Consider the following 19,801-nt stretch of genomic DNA (forward strand, 5'->3'; position numbering starts at 1 on the left):
ACACACCCGGGCTGACCACCTGTGCTGTGGTGCTCCTTGTTTAACCTGACTCTTATCTTTGAGCCATTTGGCTTTTGAATCCTTCACTATGCTTAAGCCAACAAGTTGGCAAGGGATATCTCTCTCCTAATCAGCTCTACCTCCTCCACCCACTAACTAGCAAATGTTGGGTCAGGGATAACAAAGTAAAAAGAGGTTTAGCTCTCCAGAGGTGTTTGTCCATGAACAAGTATGCCCTGGTAGAGGTTGGGCAGGTTTAGGCACTAACGGGTGCCAAAAGGCTCCTGGGCAGGAAGAACTGGAAAACAAACTTGTTCTTTCTCCCTTCCTCTCCCTCCTCCCCTAGCTTGCCTCAACAACAGCCAGATATGAGAAAGAAGAGACGGACAATTTATTCCACATCGCTCAAGCTCAATCAAGGCAGAGAGAAAGCAGAGGAGTGCAAAATCCTCCCTTTCTCATTCCTTGCAATGATGAGGACCAACCTATTCAAGGGCTGGGGGGAGGATGAGGAGATGGGGTCAGATGAATGGACAGAACTTGGTGCCAGGAGTTCAGAAAAGGTTACACGTGTGTCTCCTTCTGCTCAGGATCCAGGACTCCCTCCTGGGTGATGGGGGTGTCTGTGATCGTCTGTGCCCTTGGAGATTCTTCTACTGAGCGGAAACTGCTGCTGCAGGACACGGCGCCACTGGGGTGGCTCAGAATCAGACTCCAGAAACTTTTATAGTTGAAGTAGCAAAGGATCGCTGGGAAAGGACAGGGACAGGGGAGAGGAAAGTTGTGACTGGGAGGTTAAGTGACAAGCAGGGTGAGACCAAAGGGAAGATAAGACCCTAAAAATCTAGCCCTGGGGATCGCCAGCCTCTTCCCTCCACACTTTCCCTGCCCTAACCTACCCATGTCCCTTCCTTCCCCCAGGGCCCTCTGGCCACTCACCGCAGGTGATGTATAGGATAAGCACCAGCCAACCAATGAAATAGCTCCAGCCGATGGGGATGGATACATTCCTCTCCACCTCGAAGATCCAGATGTTAATGGGGAACAGCATGAGGGTGGAGAAGATGAAGGTGACTAGGAGACAGGAAGCAGAGGGTCTCATTGTCATACAAGAGTCCCATGGGAGGTTCTTCCTCATCTGCTGGGCTACAGCCACAAACCACATCACCACGCACAGAGTGACTGGTCCCTGAGGTTCCAGGAGTCAACCCCTCCATTTCTACCTCTCCTGTGACCGGGAAATGATGTAACTCGATTCTCGGTTCTGTTCTCCCACCACCCACAAAACCCCCATACCACCCCCAAAGAAGAGGGAGAAGTGCCCAGGAAGATGGGGGTGAGGAAAACAAAGGACCTTTCCAGAGCTAGGAGGCACCTTCACAGAAGCTCAAGATGGTCCCGACCAAGCCGACAAAGGGCAATTTCTGAACAGCGGGCAGGTAGGGTAGGTGCAACCAGATGGTGAGGACGAGGCCCAGCCCCAGGGTCAGGTTGAAGCTTATCTTAGCCACCTTAAACATGGGCTGATTTGTCCACAGCTTAAAACTGTCTGGGGAAAATGACAAACAAGATCAACTAAGGATTTACAAAAGATGAAACATAATCAGATCAGCAAATACAAGAAAATGTACCGCCGGGCGCCCTGACTCACGCCTGTAATCCCAGCACGTTGGGAGGCCGAGGCAGGTGGATCACAAGGTCAGGAGTTCAAGACCAGCCTGGCCAACATAGTGAAACCCCGTCTCTACTAAAAATACAAAAATTAGGTGGGCATGGTGGTGCGTGCCTGTAGTCCCAGCTACTCCGGAGGCTGAGGCAGGAGAATCACTTGAACCTGGGAGGCGGAGTTTGTGTTGAGCCACTGCACTCCAGCCTGGGCAACAGAGTGAGACTCCACCTACAAAAAACAAAAAAGACAGAAAGAAAACGTACAGGCCCATTAATAATCAGAGAAATGCACATTTGAAATAACAATGAAATATTGTTTTCACTTCTTAAATAATCCAAGATCCTTGATATGGATATTGTTTGAAAACCTCAACCACATGCAAACGAATACCTCAACAGAAAAAATGGACAGAGGACTTAAACTGCAATTCTCCAAAGAAGGAGTAAAAATATCTGATAAACATATAAAGCTCAACACAAAGAATTGCTAATTAAATGTGATTTGTGAAAAACCATCAAGGCCGAGCACGGTGGCTCACACCTGTAATCCCAGCACTTTGGGAAGCGGAAGTGGGAGGACCTCTTGAGCCTAAGGGTTTGAGAGCAGCCTGGACAACACAGGGAGGCCCTGTCTCTTTAAAAATATACAACTGGGGTTGGGTGCGGCGGCTCACCCCTGTAATCCTAGCACTTTGGGAGGCCGAGGTAGGCAGGTCATTTGAGATCAGGAGTTCGAGACCAGCCTGGCCAACATGATGAAACCCCATCTGTACTAAAAATATAAAAATTAGCTGGGCATGGTGGCACGCACCTGTAATCCCAGCTGCTGGGAAGCTGAGACAGAATAATCGCTTGATCCCAGGAGGCCGAAGTTGCAGTGAGCTGAGATCACACCACTGCATCCCAGCCTGGGGGACAGAGTGAGACTCCGTCGCAAAAAAAAAAAAAAAAAAGTATATATATATATAGAGAGAGAGAGGGAGAGACACACACACACACACACACACACACACACACTTGGCTGGGCGCGATGGCTCACACCTGTAATCCCAGCACTTTGGGAGGCCAAGGCAGGCGGACCACCTGAGGTCAGGAGTTCAAAACCAGCCTGGCCAACATGGTGAAACCCCGTCTCTACTAAAAATACAAAAATTAGCTGGGCATGGTGGTGGGCGCCTGTAATCCCAGCTACTTGGGAGGCTGAGGCAGGAGAATCGCTTGAACCTGGGAGGCAGAGGTTGCAGTGACCTGAGACCACAACTGCACTCCAGCCTGGGCGACAGAGCAAGACTCTGTCTCAAAAAAATAAATAAATAAATAAAAATAAAAAGCCTGGCTGTCTTTGAGTAACTCCATAGAGCAAGGCGCCTACGTGAGTTTTAGAGCCAGGCACACCTGAGTTGCAATTCCAAACCTGCCATTATTAGGTTGATCCATATGAAATGGCTCCTTTTGTAGGTGAAAAGCAGTGAAATGTTAGCATGTCTTTTGGTTCAATCTAATAGCCTTATTACCCTGAGCAAGGTACTTAATCTCTCTGAGTCCCAATTTTCTCATCTCTAAAATAGAGATAATTATCCCTATTCCTTAGGGTTGACTGAGGACTAAATTGAACAAATGGAGTAAGTGTACAATAAAGGATAGCTTTTGTTTCCCCAAATTTATCATAATAAGGAGATAATACTTTCATAATTCATTATATGAATACTTTCATATTCATATAATACTTTCAGAAAATAATAGCTGTGTGATTTTTTTTTCATGCTAAGGAGAGTGAAAAAGTGGAAATAAGGGTCAAAAGCTCTGGTTATCCCCAGGAACTAAGAACTCCAAATTCCTGAGGGGTGAGGGAGCAGCATAACCAGAGGCTAACAAGAATAAGAGCCAGGTGTGGTGGCCAGAGCCTGTAGTCTGAGCTTCTCAGGAAGTTAAAGCAGGAGGATCCCTTGAGCCCGGAAGTTCGAGACTGCAGTGAGCTATGATTGCATCACTGCACTGCCTGGGTGACAGAGTGAGACCTTGTCTCTAAAAAAATCAGCGAAACAAACAGAAAAAAAGACAAGGATAGGGAATGAAGCAGCTGCAAGAATTCAGGGAAGGAAGGAACACAGAAGCCAAATGTGGAAAAAGGAAAATGATCCAGAAAAGCAAGGCCTGAGGCAGAAGGAAAGGAGAATGTGTGGGATCAGGGCCTGAGAGGGGACATTGCAAGAAGTCCTCTCAAAGCTCTGGGTACACAAGACTAAGGAAACCCCCATCTCTTCTCCCTGGTAAATTAGGCGATTAATGAATGATTCTCTTGAGCTAAGAGTCCATGCCCCTCGCAACTTATTTTATTTTATTTTTTTAAGACAGAATTTTACTCTCGTTTCCCAGGCTGGAGTGCAATGGTGTGGTCTCAGCTCACCGCAACCTCCGCCTCCCGGGTTCAAGCAATTCTCCTGCCTCAGTCTCCAGAGTAGCTGGGATTACAGGCATGTGCCACCATGCCTGGCAAATTTTTTGTATTTTTAGTAGAGATGGGGTTTCACTATGTTAACCAGGATGGTCTCGATCTCCCTACCTCAGGTGATCTGCCTGCCTTGGCCTCCCAAAGTGCTGGGATTACAGGCGTGAGTCACAGCGCCCGGCCTAATTTTTTTTTTTTTTTTGAGACAGGAGTCTCAGTAAGTTGCCCAGGCTGGACTCAAATTGTTGGGCCCAAGTAATCCTCCCGCCTCAGCCTCCTGGATAGCTGAGACTACAGGTGTGCAGCACCGTGCCCAACTCTCTCACAGCATTCTTAGAAGCACAGATTTGGCTCTGGGTTTTATCAAAAGCAGTGACATTTTCCATTGCACCAATCAAATCTATTTAGCCAGGCTACAGGATGAGAAATGATCATCAGAGATCTCAGTGCCAGTGGAACCATCTTGCAGGCCAAAAAGTAAAGATGACCAGAGAGAGGGAACAAGAATACATCCAGGGTGCAGATATTGAGGCCAAGACAGGCTGGCGGCCTGGGCTGGGATAGGGGGTGGAGGGGCTCACCTTTCCCATTCTCTAAGTCAGAACAGCTCCTTGATTTGCAGAAGTGCAGGAGCCCCCTGGACATTATGTGGGCTGATGTGTGGATTCTGTTGCTGACATCTACGGGCCAGCGCTGGTAGAAGCGGCTCCTAGAGAGGTACAGCCATTTCTTGGAGAAGGCCATGACCAATAGTAGGATAAAGGCAATCAGGCTGAGCTCAGAAGCCAACACCTGGGCCATCCAGCGGAAGCTGTGTGTGATTCTCCATTGAAAGGGCAGCGGAGAGTTCCGGCGCTGGCTCGAGGACCTGTTACTGCTGAGGGAGAGGGTGGAGGACAGCAGTCTCCCATCTTGTCCCAGCTCACCTGTGCCCCATCCTGCCTCCCCACTCTTCCGTTCCTTTCCAGGTCTCTGATGTTGGTCTCTTTCTCCTTCTGACCTGGGGAACTCATTCCCGGAGTCCTCTGCATCCATCTTGAGCACCACTTCACCGCCTGTCTCCCCCTTCCCTCACCAGGCTCAATCGTCTCTTTTCATCTTTTAGATATTTTCATCAGCTGCCACCATGCAGCCTGAGGTCTGAGAAAGAATGAGGAAGTCTAATAAGAGACCTTGATCTAATAAGAGACTCTTGATCCAAGAGAAGGCCCCAACCCATTCAGCAGGCCAGGTCCCCTAACTGCCACGGAATTTTCCTGAGGCACAGTGAGATGGGGGAGGGGAGCCAAGGCTTCAGCCTTTTTTTTTTTTTTTTTTTTTTTTTTTAGAGAGACAGCGTCTCCCTCTATTGCCCAGGCTGGGGTGCCGTGGCACAACCTTGGCTCACTGCAACCTTGAACTCTGGGTTCAAGTGATCCTCCCACCTCAGCCTCCTGAGTAGCTGGGATTATAGGATTGTGCCAGCATGCCTGGCTAGTTTTTCAATTGTTTGTAGAGATGGGGTCTTGATATGTTATCCAGCCTGGTCTCAAACCCCGTCTCTACTAAAAATACAAAATTAGCCGGGCGTGGTGGCACATGCCTGTAATCCCAGCTACTCGGGAGGCTGAGGCAGGAGGATTGCTTGAACCCGGGAGGCGGAGGTTGCAGTGAGCTGAGATCGCGCCATTGCACTCCCTGGGCAACAAGAGTGAAACTCAGCTGCAAAAAAAACCAAAGAAAACAAAAACAAAAACAAAAAAAAACAAAGTCCTGGCCTCATGACATGAGATCCTCCCCACTTGGCCTCCCAAAGCATTGGGATTACAGGTGTGAGCCACCGCGCCTGGCCCATGGCACCACCTCTAACTCTTTCTGGAAATCCTGTTTCTCAGGCCACAGCTCAGAACTGTGGATCTGACACCTCCCTCCAGCTGCTGCCTCCCTTTACATATGAGCAATGGTCTGTGAGAGGCCCCCCTGTGGTCTGCATATGGTTAATTTGTCCTCACCAAACCTCATGTTGAAATTTGCTCCCCAGTGTGGTGGTGATGGGAGGTGAGAGGGCCTAGTGGGTGGTGTTTGGGTCATGGGGGCAGATGCCTCGTGAATGGATTAATGCCTTCCCTGAGACCTCACTCCATTAGCTCCCCACAATGGCTGGTTGTTGAAAAGAACCTGGCACTGTTACCAAGCAAAAGGGCTCACTGCCCGATGTGCATAGAAGCCAATACTCCAATACTGGGGCACTAGGTTTTGAGAAAAGAAAAGCTTTATTTTGAGCTGACCCACGAGGATACGGGAATCCAGCTCAAATCTGTCTCCCTTTGCTGACCTTAAGGCAGTACTTTTATTAGAAAAGGTTTAGGGGGTGGATTCTGGGATTAGCGGGTGATTGGTGGAAAGAAAGGAGAAGTCTAGAAAGTCCTTAACCATGTCCAGTTATCTCTTCAAGCTTCTTCATGGGTTGCATGTGCAAATTTGGTGGTGTTAGTATGAAACATCAGGCGGAAATTCAGGCTGTGACATCAGCAAGCTCGTTCTGTGCAGATTGCAGTCAGCCATATGGGTTCCCACTGATTTCTGCCGGTTCTGTTGTAAGCAAAGGGATTTTTCAGCATTTCAGCAAGCTGTTTCTTAGCAGCCATCCTGTAAACTCGAAAATGTCTGTTAATCACTGGTTTATTTAACTGTTTGGGGCACAGTTTCAGCTCCTCCCTTACCTTGTGATCTCCGCACAAGCCAGCTCCCCTTCGCCTCCAGCATAAGTGGAAGCAGCCTGACATCCTCAACAGATGCCCAATCTTGAGCTTTCTGGCCATCAGAATTGTGAGCCAAATAGCCCTTTTTTTCTTTATAAATTATTCACCCTCAGGTATTCTGTTATAGCAAAACAAAATGGACTAGGACAGTTCCCTTTTCTGTTTCTAGTTCCTCTGTCCTAACCGTAACCCCAAATGCTCACTGATGGAGCAGGGGGAGGGAGCAGAAGCTTGTCCCCAGGAAAAGATCCTCCCTCCACTGTTCTTTGGAAATGTCTTGCAAAGATGTCATCGAGCTTCCCACTGCTTTCCCCAACCCTTCACCTCCCTCCCAGCTCTACTCACTGCTAGCAATCACCACCAGTTCCTTCCCTCTTCTTTTGACTTTTCTTTTTCCTTTCTTTTTTTCTCAGCACCAGAAAGAGGAGGATGTAGGATGAGAATGGGTCCTAGAGGTGTCATGCCTTCTGAAATTATTATAATTTTATTTATGTATGTATTTATTTATTTATTTTTTTATTTATTTATTTTTTTTTTTTTGAGACGGAGTCTCGCTCTGTCGCCCAGGCTGGAGTGCAGTGGCGCAGTCTCGGCTCACTGCAAGCTCCGCCTCCCGGGTTCACGCCATTCTCCTGCCTCAGCCTCTCCGAGTAGCTGGGACTACAGGCGCCCGCCACCACGCCCGGCTAATTTTTTGTATTTTTAGTAGAGACGGGGTTTCACTGCGGTCTCGATCTCCTGACCTCGTGATCCGCCCGCCTCGGCCTCCCAAAGTGCTGGGATTACAAGCGTGAGCCACCGCGCCCGGCCGTATGTATTTATTTATTGAGACAGTCTTCCTTCATCACTCAGGCCAGAGGGAGTCTCTGTCTAAAAAAAAAGAACATAGGCTTTGGGGTCCAACAGGCAAAGGTATGAAAAATGGGTCTTCCCTGCCTTTTTTTTTTTTTTGAGATGGGGTTTCGCTCTTGTTGCCCAGGTTAGAGTGCAACGGCGCGATCTTGGTCAGCTAACTGCAACCTCTGCCTCCTGGGTTCAAGCAATTCTCCTGCGTCAGCCTCCCAAGTAGGTGGGATTACAGGCATGCGCCACCACGCCTGGCTAATTTTTTGTGTTTTGTAGAGACAGGATTTCGCCATGTTAGTCGGGCCGGTCTCAAACTCCTGACCTCAGGTGATCCACCTGTCTCAGCCTCCTAAAGTCTTGGGATTACAGGTGTGTGCCACCACACGTGGCCAGGTCTTCCTCTTAATAGCCCTGTGAACCTGGATGTCATATAACTTCCTTATGCCTCAGTTTACTCATCTGTAACACAGGAACAATATTTTTCTCATAGACTTGGTAAAAGTGCTGAATGAGATAATGATCAAAAAGCACTCACTAGTTCATAGTAAATTCCCAGAAACTGGTAATTATATTGTTAAATTATCATTTTAATTGTTTTTACAGTCTTTCACTAGCAAACAGGGAAAGAGCAAAAATGCAGAAGGTAATTCCTGGCAAGCATCCTTGCCAGTCAGTGGCATCTGCAAATCATGGAACAGATTAACTCTCCAAATTAACTCTCCTTGTAAGCAAAAGGAGAGTGAACTATGAATCCTGATGTCACCTGTGCAGTGGGACCTCGGGAATGGTTGAAAGTTGAAAATCAAAGCCTGTGAGGGCGCTTCCTCTGGCTCTGGTCTCTGCCCCTCCCTGGGCGTCTTCCTCTGTCTCTGCAGACCAGCCTCTTCCTCTGCTCTGGTCCACATGGTGGGAAACGTGGCCCTCACACTCCAAGCTGTGTATCAGACACCTCCAGCTGCTGGAGGGGAGACCTCTCAGTCCCAAGTCCAAGCATTCTCTGGCCCTGCCAGGGATGAGTGCCATCCTTAGAACAAGCAGCTACAGTTGGGGCACTGGGTCAGAAGACAGAATCTTTTTTTTTTTTTTTTTTTTGAGACAGAGTCTCGCTCTGTCGTCCAGGCTGGAGTGCAGTGGTACAAGCTCCGCCTCCCAGGTTCATGCCATTCTCCTGCCTCAGCCTCCCAAGTAGCTGGGACTACAGGTGCCCCACCATGCCTAGCTAATTTTTTGTATGTTTAGTAGAGATGGGGTTTCACCGTGTTAGCTAGGATGGTCTCGATCTCCTGACCTCGTGATCTGCCCGCCTTGGCCTCTCAAAGTCCTGGGATTACAGGCATGAGCCACCACACCCAGCCAGAAGACAGAATCTTGAAGATGGGAGAAGAAGGGGAGAGCACTGGGAGAGGGGGTGGTGGGCCTGCTGGGAATGTCATTTACACAGAGCCAGTGTCATCAGGATTGGGCTTCCTCCCTGGAATCCTCTTTAGTTTTTAAGTTTTTCCTGGAGTTTCTTTTTTTTTTCTTTTTTTTTGAGACGGAGTCTCACTTTATCCCCCAGGGTGGAGTGCAGTGGCGCGATCTCAGCTCACTACAACCTGTGCCCCGCCGGTTCAAGCAATTCTCCTGCCTCAGCCTCCCAAGTAGCTGGGATTACAGGTACCCGCCACAACGCCCAGCTAATTTTTTGTATTTTTAGTAGAGACGGGCTTTCACCATGTTGGCCAGGTGGGTCTCAAACTCCTGACCTCGTGATTCACCCCCCCTGCCTCCCAAAGTGCTGGGATTACAGGCGTGAGCCACTGCACCCAGCTTTTTCCTGGAGTTTCTAAGCGTTTTTAATAATAAGCATTTCTCACAGCAACACACAACACAGAAGAATCTTGGAAATAGAATGTTTCCTGAAAAATGTAACCCCCAGAAGACTACACAGTACATACGATGCCATTTTTATAGAGCCTGTAACCAAGCTCAACCACCAAAGCATTGTTTAAGCTTATGTAAGCTTATGATTGCATGGTAGTTTTTGAAAAGCAGTGGCACAGTAAACATGAAATATCATATGATGGTTACTTCTCAAGAAGGCAGAGGAGTGAGATGAGGAATGTTACACAGGCACATACGCATTGTTAGTAAGAGTCTAGTTCCTGGGTTGGGTGATAGGTGCGCGTGTATTCTTTTTTTTTTTTTTTTTGAGACAAATCTCGCTCTGTCACCTAGGCTGGAGTGCAGTGACACCATCATAGCCAAACTCCTGGGCTCAAGCAATCCTCCCACTTCGGCCTCCCAAGTAGCTGGGGCTACAGGTGTGGTGGTGCACCTGGGCTCAAGCGATCTTCCTGCCTTGGCCTGGGATTACAGCTCGTGCTGGGATTACAGGCATGAGCCACTGTGCCTGGCCAGGTATTTATTATATTATAATCATTTACAACTAACATAGATTTCATAACATCTTGTGAATGTATCAAACATTGTTTTTCAGAAGGTAATTACAAATAGTTCAAGAAAGGAAATGTAATCTAAGTGATTACTAGCTCTGCAACAAAAGATATTTATATAGTCACAATGTATAAGGTAAACACTGTTCATTGCGTTTCAACTCTTAGAATCAACAGATGGACAAAGCAAGGAAGACTTAATTATAGCCACAAAAGTAAATGTAACTGTCATCGGCCTTGATGTTGCACAAGCAAAAGCCTAGAAGACGGAAACTGAAAGGTGGAAGGAGGAGAAGAGAGCTGAAAGGAAGCCATCCACTAGTAACACAGAGAGAATTGACAGAGAAATTCCCTAGCTTCCTTGCTCCTGGGTTGGGATAGCTCTAACACATGTCCTACATCAGGAGCTGACAAACTTTTTCTGTTAAAAAAATCCAGATAATAGGCCGGGCACAGTGGCTCACACCTGTAATCCCAGCACTTTAGGAGGCTGAGGTGGGCAGATCACGAAATCAGGAGTTCGAGACCAGCCTGGACAACATGGTGAAACCCTGTCTCTACTAAAAATACAAAAAAAAACAACAACAAAAAAACAGCTGGGCGTGGTGACTCAACGCCTGTAATCCCAGCTACTCAGGAGACTGAGGCAGGAGAATTGCTTGAACCCGGGTGGCAGAGGTTGCAGTGAGCAGAGATCGCATCACTGCACTCCAGCCTAGGAGTCAGAGTGAGACTCTCTCAAAAACAAAAAAAAAGTTAAAAAGAAATAAGTAAATACTTTAGGCTTTGTGAGCTATACAGTCTCTATCACAACTATTCCACTTGGCTATTATACTGTGAAATCAGCCACAGACCATATATAATTGAATAGGAGCAGCTGTTCTGATAAAACTTTATTTTATGGCCCAGGCCACAGTTTGTTCAACCCTGCTGTATGCTGTCACCCAGAGTTCCCCAGTGGGATCAATCTCTAGTTGCTCATAGTAGTAACTGGTTTTGTACCCCACCTTATTGACTCTCTTCCCTTCCCTATCTCAGTTTCTTACACCTTTACTATTGTATCATGGGGTCACCTCCCTGTTAACTGCCTGTTCTCAAATCTTTGTCTCGGGGTCTGCTTCTGGGAGAACCCAAATGAACATAGGTAAGAACTGTTATTATCAGTGTTTTGTTTTGTTTTCTTTTGTTTTTTTTGAGACGGAGTCTTGCTCTGTCGCCCAGGCTGGAGTGCAGTGGCACAATCTCGGCTCACTGCAAGCTCCACCTCCCGGGTTCACGCCATTCTCCTGCCTCAGCCTCCCGAGTAGCTGGGACTACAGATGCCCGCCACCATGCCCGGTTAATTTTTTGTATTTTTAGTAGAGATGGGGTTTCACCATGTTAGCCAGGATGGTCTCGATCTCCTGACCTCGTGATCCGCCCACCTCGGTCTCCCAAAGTGCTGGGATTACAGGCGTGAGCCACCGCGCCCAGCCTATTATCGGTGTTTTTCAGCAGAAAAAACTGAGGCACAAAGGCTAAGTCATTTGCTCTAAGTCACAGAACCAGCATTTGAACTGTCCAGTCTCACTCCGGATATATTCAAAGCATCCTGGAAAATCCTCAGAGTAGGGTAGGCGGACAGTGGTCAGAGGAGTGGGGATCTCCCCCAGCATGAGAAGAATGCCCCAGAGTAGTGGAGAGGACAGAGACAGACATGCACTTGCTCCCTGCAGCACCGTCAGGGAAGCTGCCAACACCAGGGAATGATGATTACACGGCATCTAGGCATACAGGAGCTTGGGCAGCTTCCCAAAATAGTCTCATGGCCCAAACATGACTTGGAAGCAGCAGAGGGCCACCAGATCTAAAGAGACCTCATGGCCAGGCACAGTGGCTGACACCTATAATCCCAGCACTTTGGGAGGCTGAGGCAGATGGATTGCTTGAGGCAGGAGTTTGAGACCACCCTGACCAACATAGCAAAACCCTATCTCTACTAAAAATACAAAAATCAGCTGAGCATGATGGCACACACCTGTAATCCCAGCTTCTTGGGAGACTGAGGCAGGAGGATTGCTTGAACCCAAGAGGCAGAGGTTGCAGTGAGCCAAGATCGCACCACTGCCCTCCAGCCTGGGTAACAGAACAAGACTTTGTACCCCCCACAAAAAAAAGCCCTAGTCTGGAGACAGCCCTGGTCCAGCTGCAGAAGTTGAACAAGCCAAAGGTTCACTTTCCCAACTACTGATCTAATTACATGACCTAGGATCAACCAAACAGACACAATGTCCCTGGACTTAAACTTGGGAGCCAGTGACACAAAGCAGGGACAGAGGAGAGTCTATTTTACAGTGGTGACAGCAGCAGGGCCAGGAGTGGCACTGTCAGTGGTACAAGCAGCAGCATCTGTTGTGGGCATTCCTGTCACTGTGGGCTTTGTTGTCATGCTGACCAGGACACCCAGTGGCAGGGGGTGAAAGTCGTGTGAATCTATGGTGCATGCTTGACAGACCAGTTCTGTGGAGTGCTTTTGGTGGTAGCTTGGACTGTGTTACCTCCCACACTCCTGCCCGTTTTATAGGCTCAATTCTCCAGCTTTTCTGGAGACTCGGTGACTATCCAACATCGTGTCCACAAACACCATTTTCTACAAACATCACCAAAGTTGTATTCTGCTGCTTATAACCATAATCCAGACTGATCCGTTTTTCCTTTTGGGAAGTGCTCCTCCATCCTCATTTTAATAATATGTATTAGGAAGAAGCATTTACTTCCCATTCATATTTCCAGGTAGATAGAAGAAAACCCCTAACTTCTCTCCCTACTTCTTCTTCATTCCTCCCCCAAAGAAGATAGAGCACCTTATCTGATTGGTGAATGTAGCAGTCAGGATAGGCAAGGTTATGCTGTGGTAATAAGCAACTGCAAAATCTCAGTTGCTTAAAACAGCAAAGATTTCTTTGTTGCTCAAGCTCCATGTCACTGTTTGTTGTCTTGGGGCTCCTCTCCATGTTGTCCTCATTCCAGAACATAGGATAATGAAGCAGGTACCACCTGGACCAGTAACTTGCCATATCAAATAGAAAAAGAGTTTGTGGGGCCAATCAAACACAGGCTCTTAAAGCTCCCACCTGGAGGTGACACACGTCACAACTAATGACATGTAACTGGCTAAAGCAAGTCACATACCTGCACTTCACTCTAAGAGGGAGCCCACCATGCTCCCAGAAGAAGAAATGCAACTATTTCATTAATGTGGCAAATAATTAACACGGTGGGTTTGGGAAGAAGGGACATGTGGTGGTTCAGCTTCATCTGGGTTCTCTTTTGGCAACCTGCTCACCTGGAACAGGCATGTGTTCCTGCCTGCTCTTGGTCACACAGTAAAAGCTCCCCAGGACTAGGCAATCAAGGGTAAATTTTTTTTTTTTTTTTTTTGAGATGTAGTTTCACTCTGTTGCCCAGTTTGGAGTGCAATGGGGTGATCTCGGCTCACCACAACCTCTGCCTCCCGGGTTCAAGTGATTCTCCTGCCTCAGCCTCCCGAGTAGCTGAAATTACAGGCATGTGCCACCACGTCCGGCTAATTTTGTATTTTTATTAGAGATGGGGTTTCTCCATGTTGGTCAGGCTGATCTCGAACTCCTGACCTCAGGTGATCCACCCGCGTCGGCCTCCCAAAGTGCTGGGATTATAGGCAGGAGTCACGGCGCCCAGCAAGGGTGAATTATTAAAAAGCCAATTTGACGAGAGAAAATAAAGCCACATTTACAAACATCTTTACCAGTAATAATGGTACTATTTTGACCTACATATGCTTGTCTCCTATTGGTTGATGCCTGAAAACTCATCACTGTGGTTCTAGTGGGGGCTGCAAAGTGGTGAACACGTGACTCAAACTCAACGCGATTGACCCAAGACCAGGCGTGCAGTGGCTCACACCTGTAATCTCAGCACTTTAGGAGACCAAGGCGGGCGGATCACCTGAGGTCAGGAGTTCCAGACCAGCCTGACCAAAATGGTGAAACCCGATCTCTAGGCCAGGCACAATGGCTCACGCCTGTAATCCCAGCACTTTGGGAGGCCAAAGCGGGCGGATCAAGAGGTCAGGAGATCGAGACCATCCTGGCCAACACGGTGAAACCCCGTCTCTACTAAAAATACAAAAAATTAGCCGGGCATGGTGGTGGGCACCTGTAGTCCCAGCTACTTGGGAGGCTGAGGCAGGAGAATGGCGTGAACCCGGGAGGCAGAGCTTGCAGTGATCTGAGATTGCGCCACTGCACTCCAGCCTGGGCGACAGAGAGAGACTCCGTCTCAAAAAAAAAAAAAAAAAAAAAAGAGAAACCCCATCTCTACTAAAAATACGAAAATTAGCCGATACATGCCTGTCCTCCCAGCTACTTGGGAGGATGAGGCAGGAGAATCACTTGAACCCAAGAGGCACAGGTTGCAGTGAGCTGAGATTTCACCACTGCACTCCAGCCTGGGCAACAGAGACCATCTCAAAAAAAAAAAAGGATTGACCCAAGCTAGATCCTTCTAGAGTTCTTCCCTGGGACTTTGTAATTGAAGTTAAGTGCAAAGTCAGTGGTGAAACTATGAGGCTGAGCTATGAGTCTATGAGAAATTCCTTTCATTCTGGGGGAATCCTCACTCCTCTGCCCACTGACCCCCGCCCCCACCCTGCTGATTCTCAAAGTATTATTTCAGAATCTACATTCAAATAATACTTTGAATATTACATTCAAATTATTAATACAAAAAATTAGCCGGGCAAGGTGGCGGGCGCCTGTAGTCCCAGCTACTTGGGAGGCTGAGGCAGGAGAATGGCATGAACCCCAGGGGGCAGAGCCTGCAGTGAGCCGAGATCGCGCCACTGCACTCCAGCCTGGGAGATAGCAAGACTCCATCTCAAAAAAAAAAAAAAACCAAAATACATTCAAAGTATTAGAGTCACTTAACTAATACTTTGTGATACCCACATATATGTATGTGTGAATGTATCTGTGTGAATGTGTATGTACATATATAATGATATGTAGATGCATATATATACACACATATATATGTTATCCATGAATCATATGTAAGTACTACTACACTAATAGCTTTAAACATTTACAATAATATTATTTTATAAAGGGCATAGTAAGAGTAGAAATATGGGGCCGGGAGTGGTGGCTAATGCCTGTAATCCCAGCACTTTGGGAGGCTGAGGTGGGCAGATCACCTGAGGTCAGGAGTTTAAGATCAACCTAACCAATATGGTGAAACCCCATCTCTTCTAAAAATACAAAAATTATCCAGGAGTGGTGGCACACACCTATAATCCCCGCTACTCAGGAGGCTGAGGCAGGAGAATCACTTGAACCCAGGAGGTGAAGGTTGCAGTGAACCGAAATCGCGCCACTGCATGCCAGCCTGGGCAACAGAGCAAGACGCTGTCTCAAAATAAAAAGATTAAAAATATGGAATGTTTTTAAATATTTATTTCTCGTCCCCATGGATCATCATATATATGCTGCTTCCAGAACACTTTGAATATAGCCAGAACTCTCGAGTGAGACTGTCAGATGCAGATGCTATCTCTGCCAATTGCTAGCTCTGTGAACCTGAAATACTTAATCTCTTTGTGCCTCAGTTTCTTCTGAGAGAATGAAACCAACATGCAATGTTCTGTATTTTCATTCTGGTATTCTTTTATTTTATTTTTTCCTTAGAATTGTCTATGTCAATCTGTCATGATTTTACTCTTACAAAGACAAAATCAAAAATCATTAAGGATAATGATGGTATTTAGTATTTCACAAAATGAAGCACTGTAATTGCAGCTTGCTTTTCACTCTGACATTCTAAATACCCAATCTAGTCTTTTTTTTTTTTTTTTTTTGAGACAGAGTTTCACTCTTGTTGCCCAGGCTGGAGTGCAATGGTGCCATCTTGCCTCACTGCAAACTCCACCTCCCGGGTTCAAGCGATTCTCCTGCCTCAGCCTCCCAAGTAGCTGGGATTGCGGGCATGTGCCACCACACCCAACTAATTTTTGTATTTTTAGTAGAGATGGGGTTTCACCATATTGGTCAGGCTGGTCTCGAACTCCTGACCTCAAGTGATCCACCTGCCCTGGCCTCCCAAAGTGCTGGGATTACAGGCATGAGCCACCGCGCCCGGCCTGGTCCCATCTTAAATAAAATGGCAAGCCATGATGAGGACCAAATTGAAGCAACTTTGGCAAAGCTACATATTGTAACAGGCAGGCAGACTCGAGGTGGACCTGCCCACCTCAGATTTGCATCCTACCATTTGGGAATTCATTGCATGATCCACAGAGTCTGAACAGGAATGCACACAGGAGAGGAAGAGCTGCCAGTGAGATAAATGGCCTCTCTGGAATAGCTAAGAGTACTATTGTATTGTGGCTTATCTGAATCAGTTAGGACTCTGTAGCTAATAAAAGAAAGGAGATTCAAACTGGTTTAAGGGATAAAGGGAATTTAATGACCTATAGAACTGAAAAATCCAGGCTAGTCTCAGTGGCTCATGCCTGTAATCCCAGCACTTTGTGAGGCCGAGGCAGGCAGATCGCCTAAGGTCAGGAGTTTGAGACCAGCCTGGCCAACGTGGTGAAACCTCATCTCTACTAAAAATACAAAAATTGGCGGGGCATGATCGCAGGCACTTGCAATCCCAGCTGCTCAGGAGGCTGAGACAACAGAATCACTTGAACCCGGGAGGCAGAGGTTGCAGTGAGCCATGATCATGCCATTGCACTCCAGCCTGGGTGACAGAGTGTGACTCCATCTAAAAAAAAAAAAAAAATTAGCTTGGCATGGTGGTGGGTGCCTGTAGTCCCAACTACTAAAGAGGCTGAAGTATGAGAATAGCTTGAACCTAGGAGGCAGAGGGTTGCAGTGAGCCGAGAACGTGCCACTTCATTCCAGCCTGGGCAACTGTCTCAAACAAACAAACAAAAATAACTGAAAAATCAAGATATAAGCTTCAGATGAGACTTGATCCTGGAACTCAAGTGATGATAACAAGGACCTGGCTTTCCCCTTGTCTCTCCATTTCCAGTTTTGCGGTGTTGGCTCCTTCATCAGGCTGTATCCAGTGGCCTCCCTAGCAACTCCAAGCTGCCTCTCACTACACTAAAATGGCAGCCACTGATCCAAACCTTATATCCTCACACCACAATGTCCAGGGGAAGAGAGAATGGCTCATTCAAGTGGCTCTTGGGTGAGTCTCGAATTAACTGTCTCCGAACTCATTGGTCCACATTGGGACACATACCCATCTCGACCCAATCACAATAACCAAGGGTTGTCTTAAATCAAGGAAGAGTAGCTGGGCGCAGTGCCTCGCCTGTAATCCCAGCACTTGAGGAGGTCAAGTGGGGCAGATCATCAGATCCAGGGTTCAAAACCAGCCTGGCCAACATGGTGAAGCCCTGTCTTTACTAAAAATATAAAAAATTAGCCGGGTGTGGTGGTGCACGCTTGTAGTCCCAGCTACTCGGGAGGCTGAGGCAGGATAATCGCTTGAACCCGGGAGGCGAAGGTTGTGGTGAGCCGGGATCACGCCACTGCACTCTAGACTGGGCGACAGTGTGAGACTCCGTGTAAAACAACAACAACTCAGCGTCACTTTCGAATCCAATTTTTAGTCAATATTTTGTATTCTTTATTGTTAAGGTTCCCCAAAAGTCTGGATTCAATCCCAACGCTTTCTCACAGAGGGCAGCTTCAGGTTTCTAACGGTGGACGGAGTGGGAGAGGCTTCGGTCAGCGGTGGTTGTGAGGCAGTTCGGGCGCAGCCCACGGCTCCATGCCCCGCGGCGGGGGCACGTGCAGGCACCAGCTTGAAAAACTCCATCGGGCGTGGAGCCGACTCATTCGGGTCCGAAGCCAAACCTAGTCGGATCAAGCAGCTGAACGCAGGCCCCGGGAGCTGGTGACTGCCGTTGCGACCTCGAGGGTGCTGCGGGTGGGTGGGAAGGAGGAGTGGCGCTCTCAGGGGACGTCGGAATGGCAGTGTTCTGGACAGCGGGAGCCAGTGCCTCAACTTCCCCAGGATTCTTCCGCGGGAGCAGCCCACTCCCACACTCCGCCCCGCGTGGGAGGCGAGCGCTGAGAACCAGGAGACATAGCCAGGCCAGGAGACCCCAGAGTCCGGCCAGAAGACGTGCTGAGACCCCGCTGCAGGAAGCGCTGCGCACACTCACTGAGTCCGGGTCTCCCGCAGACAGCCAGGGGCAGCCCCGCAGGAGGGGCGGGCGCGGGGCCAGAGCGAGGCCTGGCCACCCCCCGGAGGATGCGGGGAGCCCCGCTAGGGTCGGTGGGACCTCGAGGAGCTCCAGCGCTCTGCTCCCTTTGGTGTCGCCCGAGGCTGCTGGAGGATGGTGAGACCGTGGCTTGGAGAGGACGTGCTGGGGAGCAAGGTCGGGAACCCGCCAGGCTCGAGGTGGAGCTGTCGCGGGAGAGGCACTGCTGCACCGGGACGGTGGGCTGGTGGGCTGGCCACCCTGGGGAACCTGAGCCTGCAGTTACCTCTGTAGCTGAACCTGCGAGCATGGAGGGAGGAAAGAGAAGCTTTCCGAGATGGCTGGAGAGCCAGCCAGGCTGAAGGGCTCCGGAAAGGATCACAGGAAGTGGGCTGGAGGGTTCCTTGCGGGTGGAAGGAGGAGGAGAGAGCTAGTGAGCAGGCTTGGGGGGCCGGGGCGTGAGGGGAAGAGGGCGAGGTTCCCCTCTTTCCTCTGTTGCTTGTGGGCATGATTGCAACTCCCACCCCCGCTTATCTGCGATGTTGGCCACAAAGATGTTGACCCGGAGCCCACAGAAGGCCAGCTCAGAGAGAGGCCCGTGCCCTTTACTATCTGCCTTATCTTGTAGGAAAAGAAAAACTTTTTATCTGAGGAAGGCAAGGCTTTTAAAATTATCAGGCCCATCGAGAGGATCGCTTGAGCCCAGGCGTTCCAGACTAGCCTGGGCAGCATGGCGAAACGCCGTCTCTACAAAAAATACAGAAATCCGTCGGGTGTGGTGGCTCCTGCCTGTGGCCCCAGCTACTCAGGAAGCTGAGGCAGGAGGATCGCTTGAGCCCAGGAGGTCGAGGCTGCAGTGAGCCAAGATCGTGCCACTGCACTCCGGCCTGGGTGACAAAGCCAAACCTTGTGACAAAAAAAAAAAAAACCATCAGGACCAGAGAGGAATTAAAATGACACAACAGTGACATCCCATTACCCCTTTGAGCTATGTATTCACCTCTTGAACTGCTTGCGTTGGCTTGCTATTGCCATAAGTAGCTATGAATTAACCTAGTAATGCCACACTGGACACTGTAAACCACCCCCTATAGCTTAACAGTATATAGCCAATCACTAATCAAAGAGGTTCCTTTAAACCAATGAGAATTCCTAACAACTTTGTGTCAGCCCACAGCCTACTCCCTGTCCCCCTTTTTTGCCTTTGAAAACCTGCTTGTAACAAAGCCCTAATGGAGCTCATATCTAAGGGTTACTTGGGTCTGAGCCTTCCTGGCAGCCGTCCTCCCTTTGTTTTTTGTTTGTTTGTTTTTTGTTTTTTGAGACAGAGTCTCGCTCTTGTCACCCACGCTGGAGTGCAGTGACGTGATCTCGGCTCACTGCAACCACCATCTCCTGGGTTCAAACGATCCTCCTG

At 48.4% G+C, this 19,801-nt stretch overlaps 1 protein-coding gene and 1 non-coding gene across 5 annotated transcripts; both read right to left on the minus strand.

Annotated features, from left to right (window-relative positions):
- Positions 1 to 369: 369 nt before the first annotated feature.
- ODF4 (outer dense fiber of sperm tails 4) lies at positions 370 to 5,364 on the minus strand. Of its 4 annotated transcripts, XM_055257531.2 has the most exons (5): positions 5,193 to 5,325; positions 4,699 to 4,994; positions 1,376 to 1,549; positions 940 to 1,074; positions 370 to 749 (listed from the first exon to the last, which is right to left on the minus strand). In XM_055257531.2, exons 2-5 carry the CDS (start codon positions 4,916 to 4,918, stop codon positions 565 to 567), a joined length of 714 nt encoding a protein of 237 aa, XP_055113506.1. In that variant the 5' UTR covers positions 4,919 to 4,994; positions 5,193 to 5,325; the 3' UTR covers positions 370 to 564. The 4 variants fall into 4 exon arrangements, with proteins under 4 accessions (XP_055113506.1, XP_055113504.1, XP_055113507.1 ...); XM_055257529.2 differs by having other exon boundaries at positions 4,699 to 5,348; XM_055257532.2 differs by lacking the exons at positions 1,376 to 1,549; positions 4,699 to 4,994 and having other exon boundaries at positions 5,044 to 5,364.
- A 10,480-nt stretch (positions 5,365 to 15,844) lies between these two features.
- Positions 15,845 to 15,963, minus strand: LOC129470838 (small nucleolar RNA SNORA69). The gene has a single exon (XR_008653358.2). It is a non-coding gene; the product is annotated as a small nucleolar RNA SNORA69 (small nucleolar RNA).
- Positions 15,964 to 19,801: the final 3,838 nt, after the last annotated feature.

This window comes from Symphalangus syndactylus, chromosome 20 (assembly GCF_028878055.3).
Source record: "Symphalangus syndactylus isolate Jambi chromosome 20, NHGRI_mSymSyn1-v2.1_pri, whole genome shotgun sequence".
Classification (NCBI taxonomy): Eukaryota; Metazoa; Chordata; class Mammalia; order Primates; family Hylobatidae; genus Symphalangus; species Symphalangus syndactylus.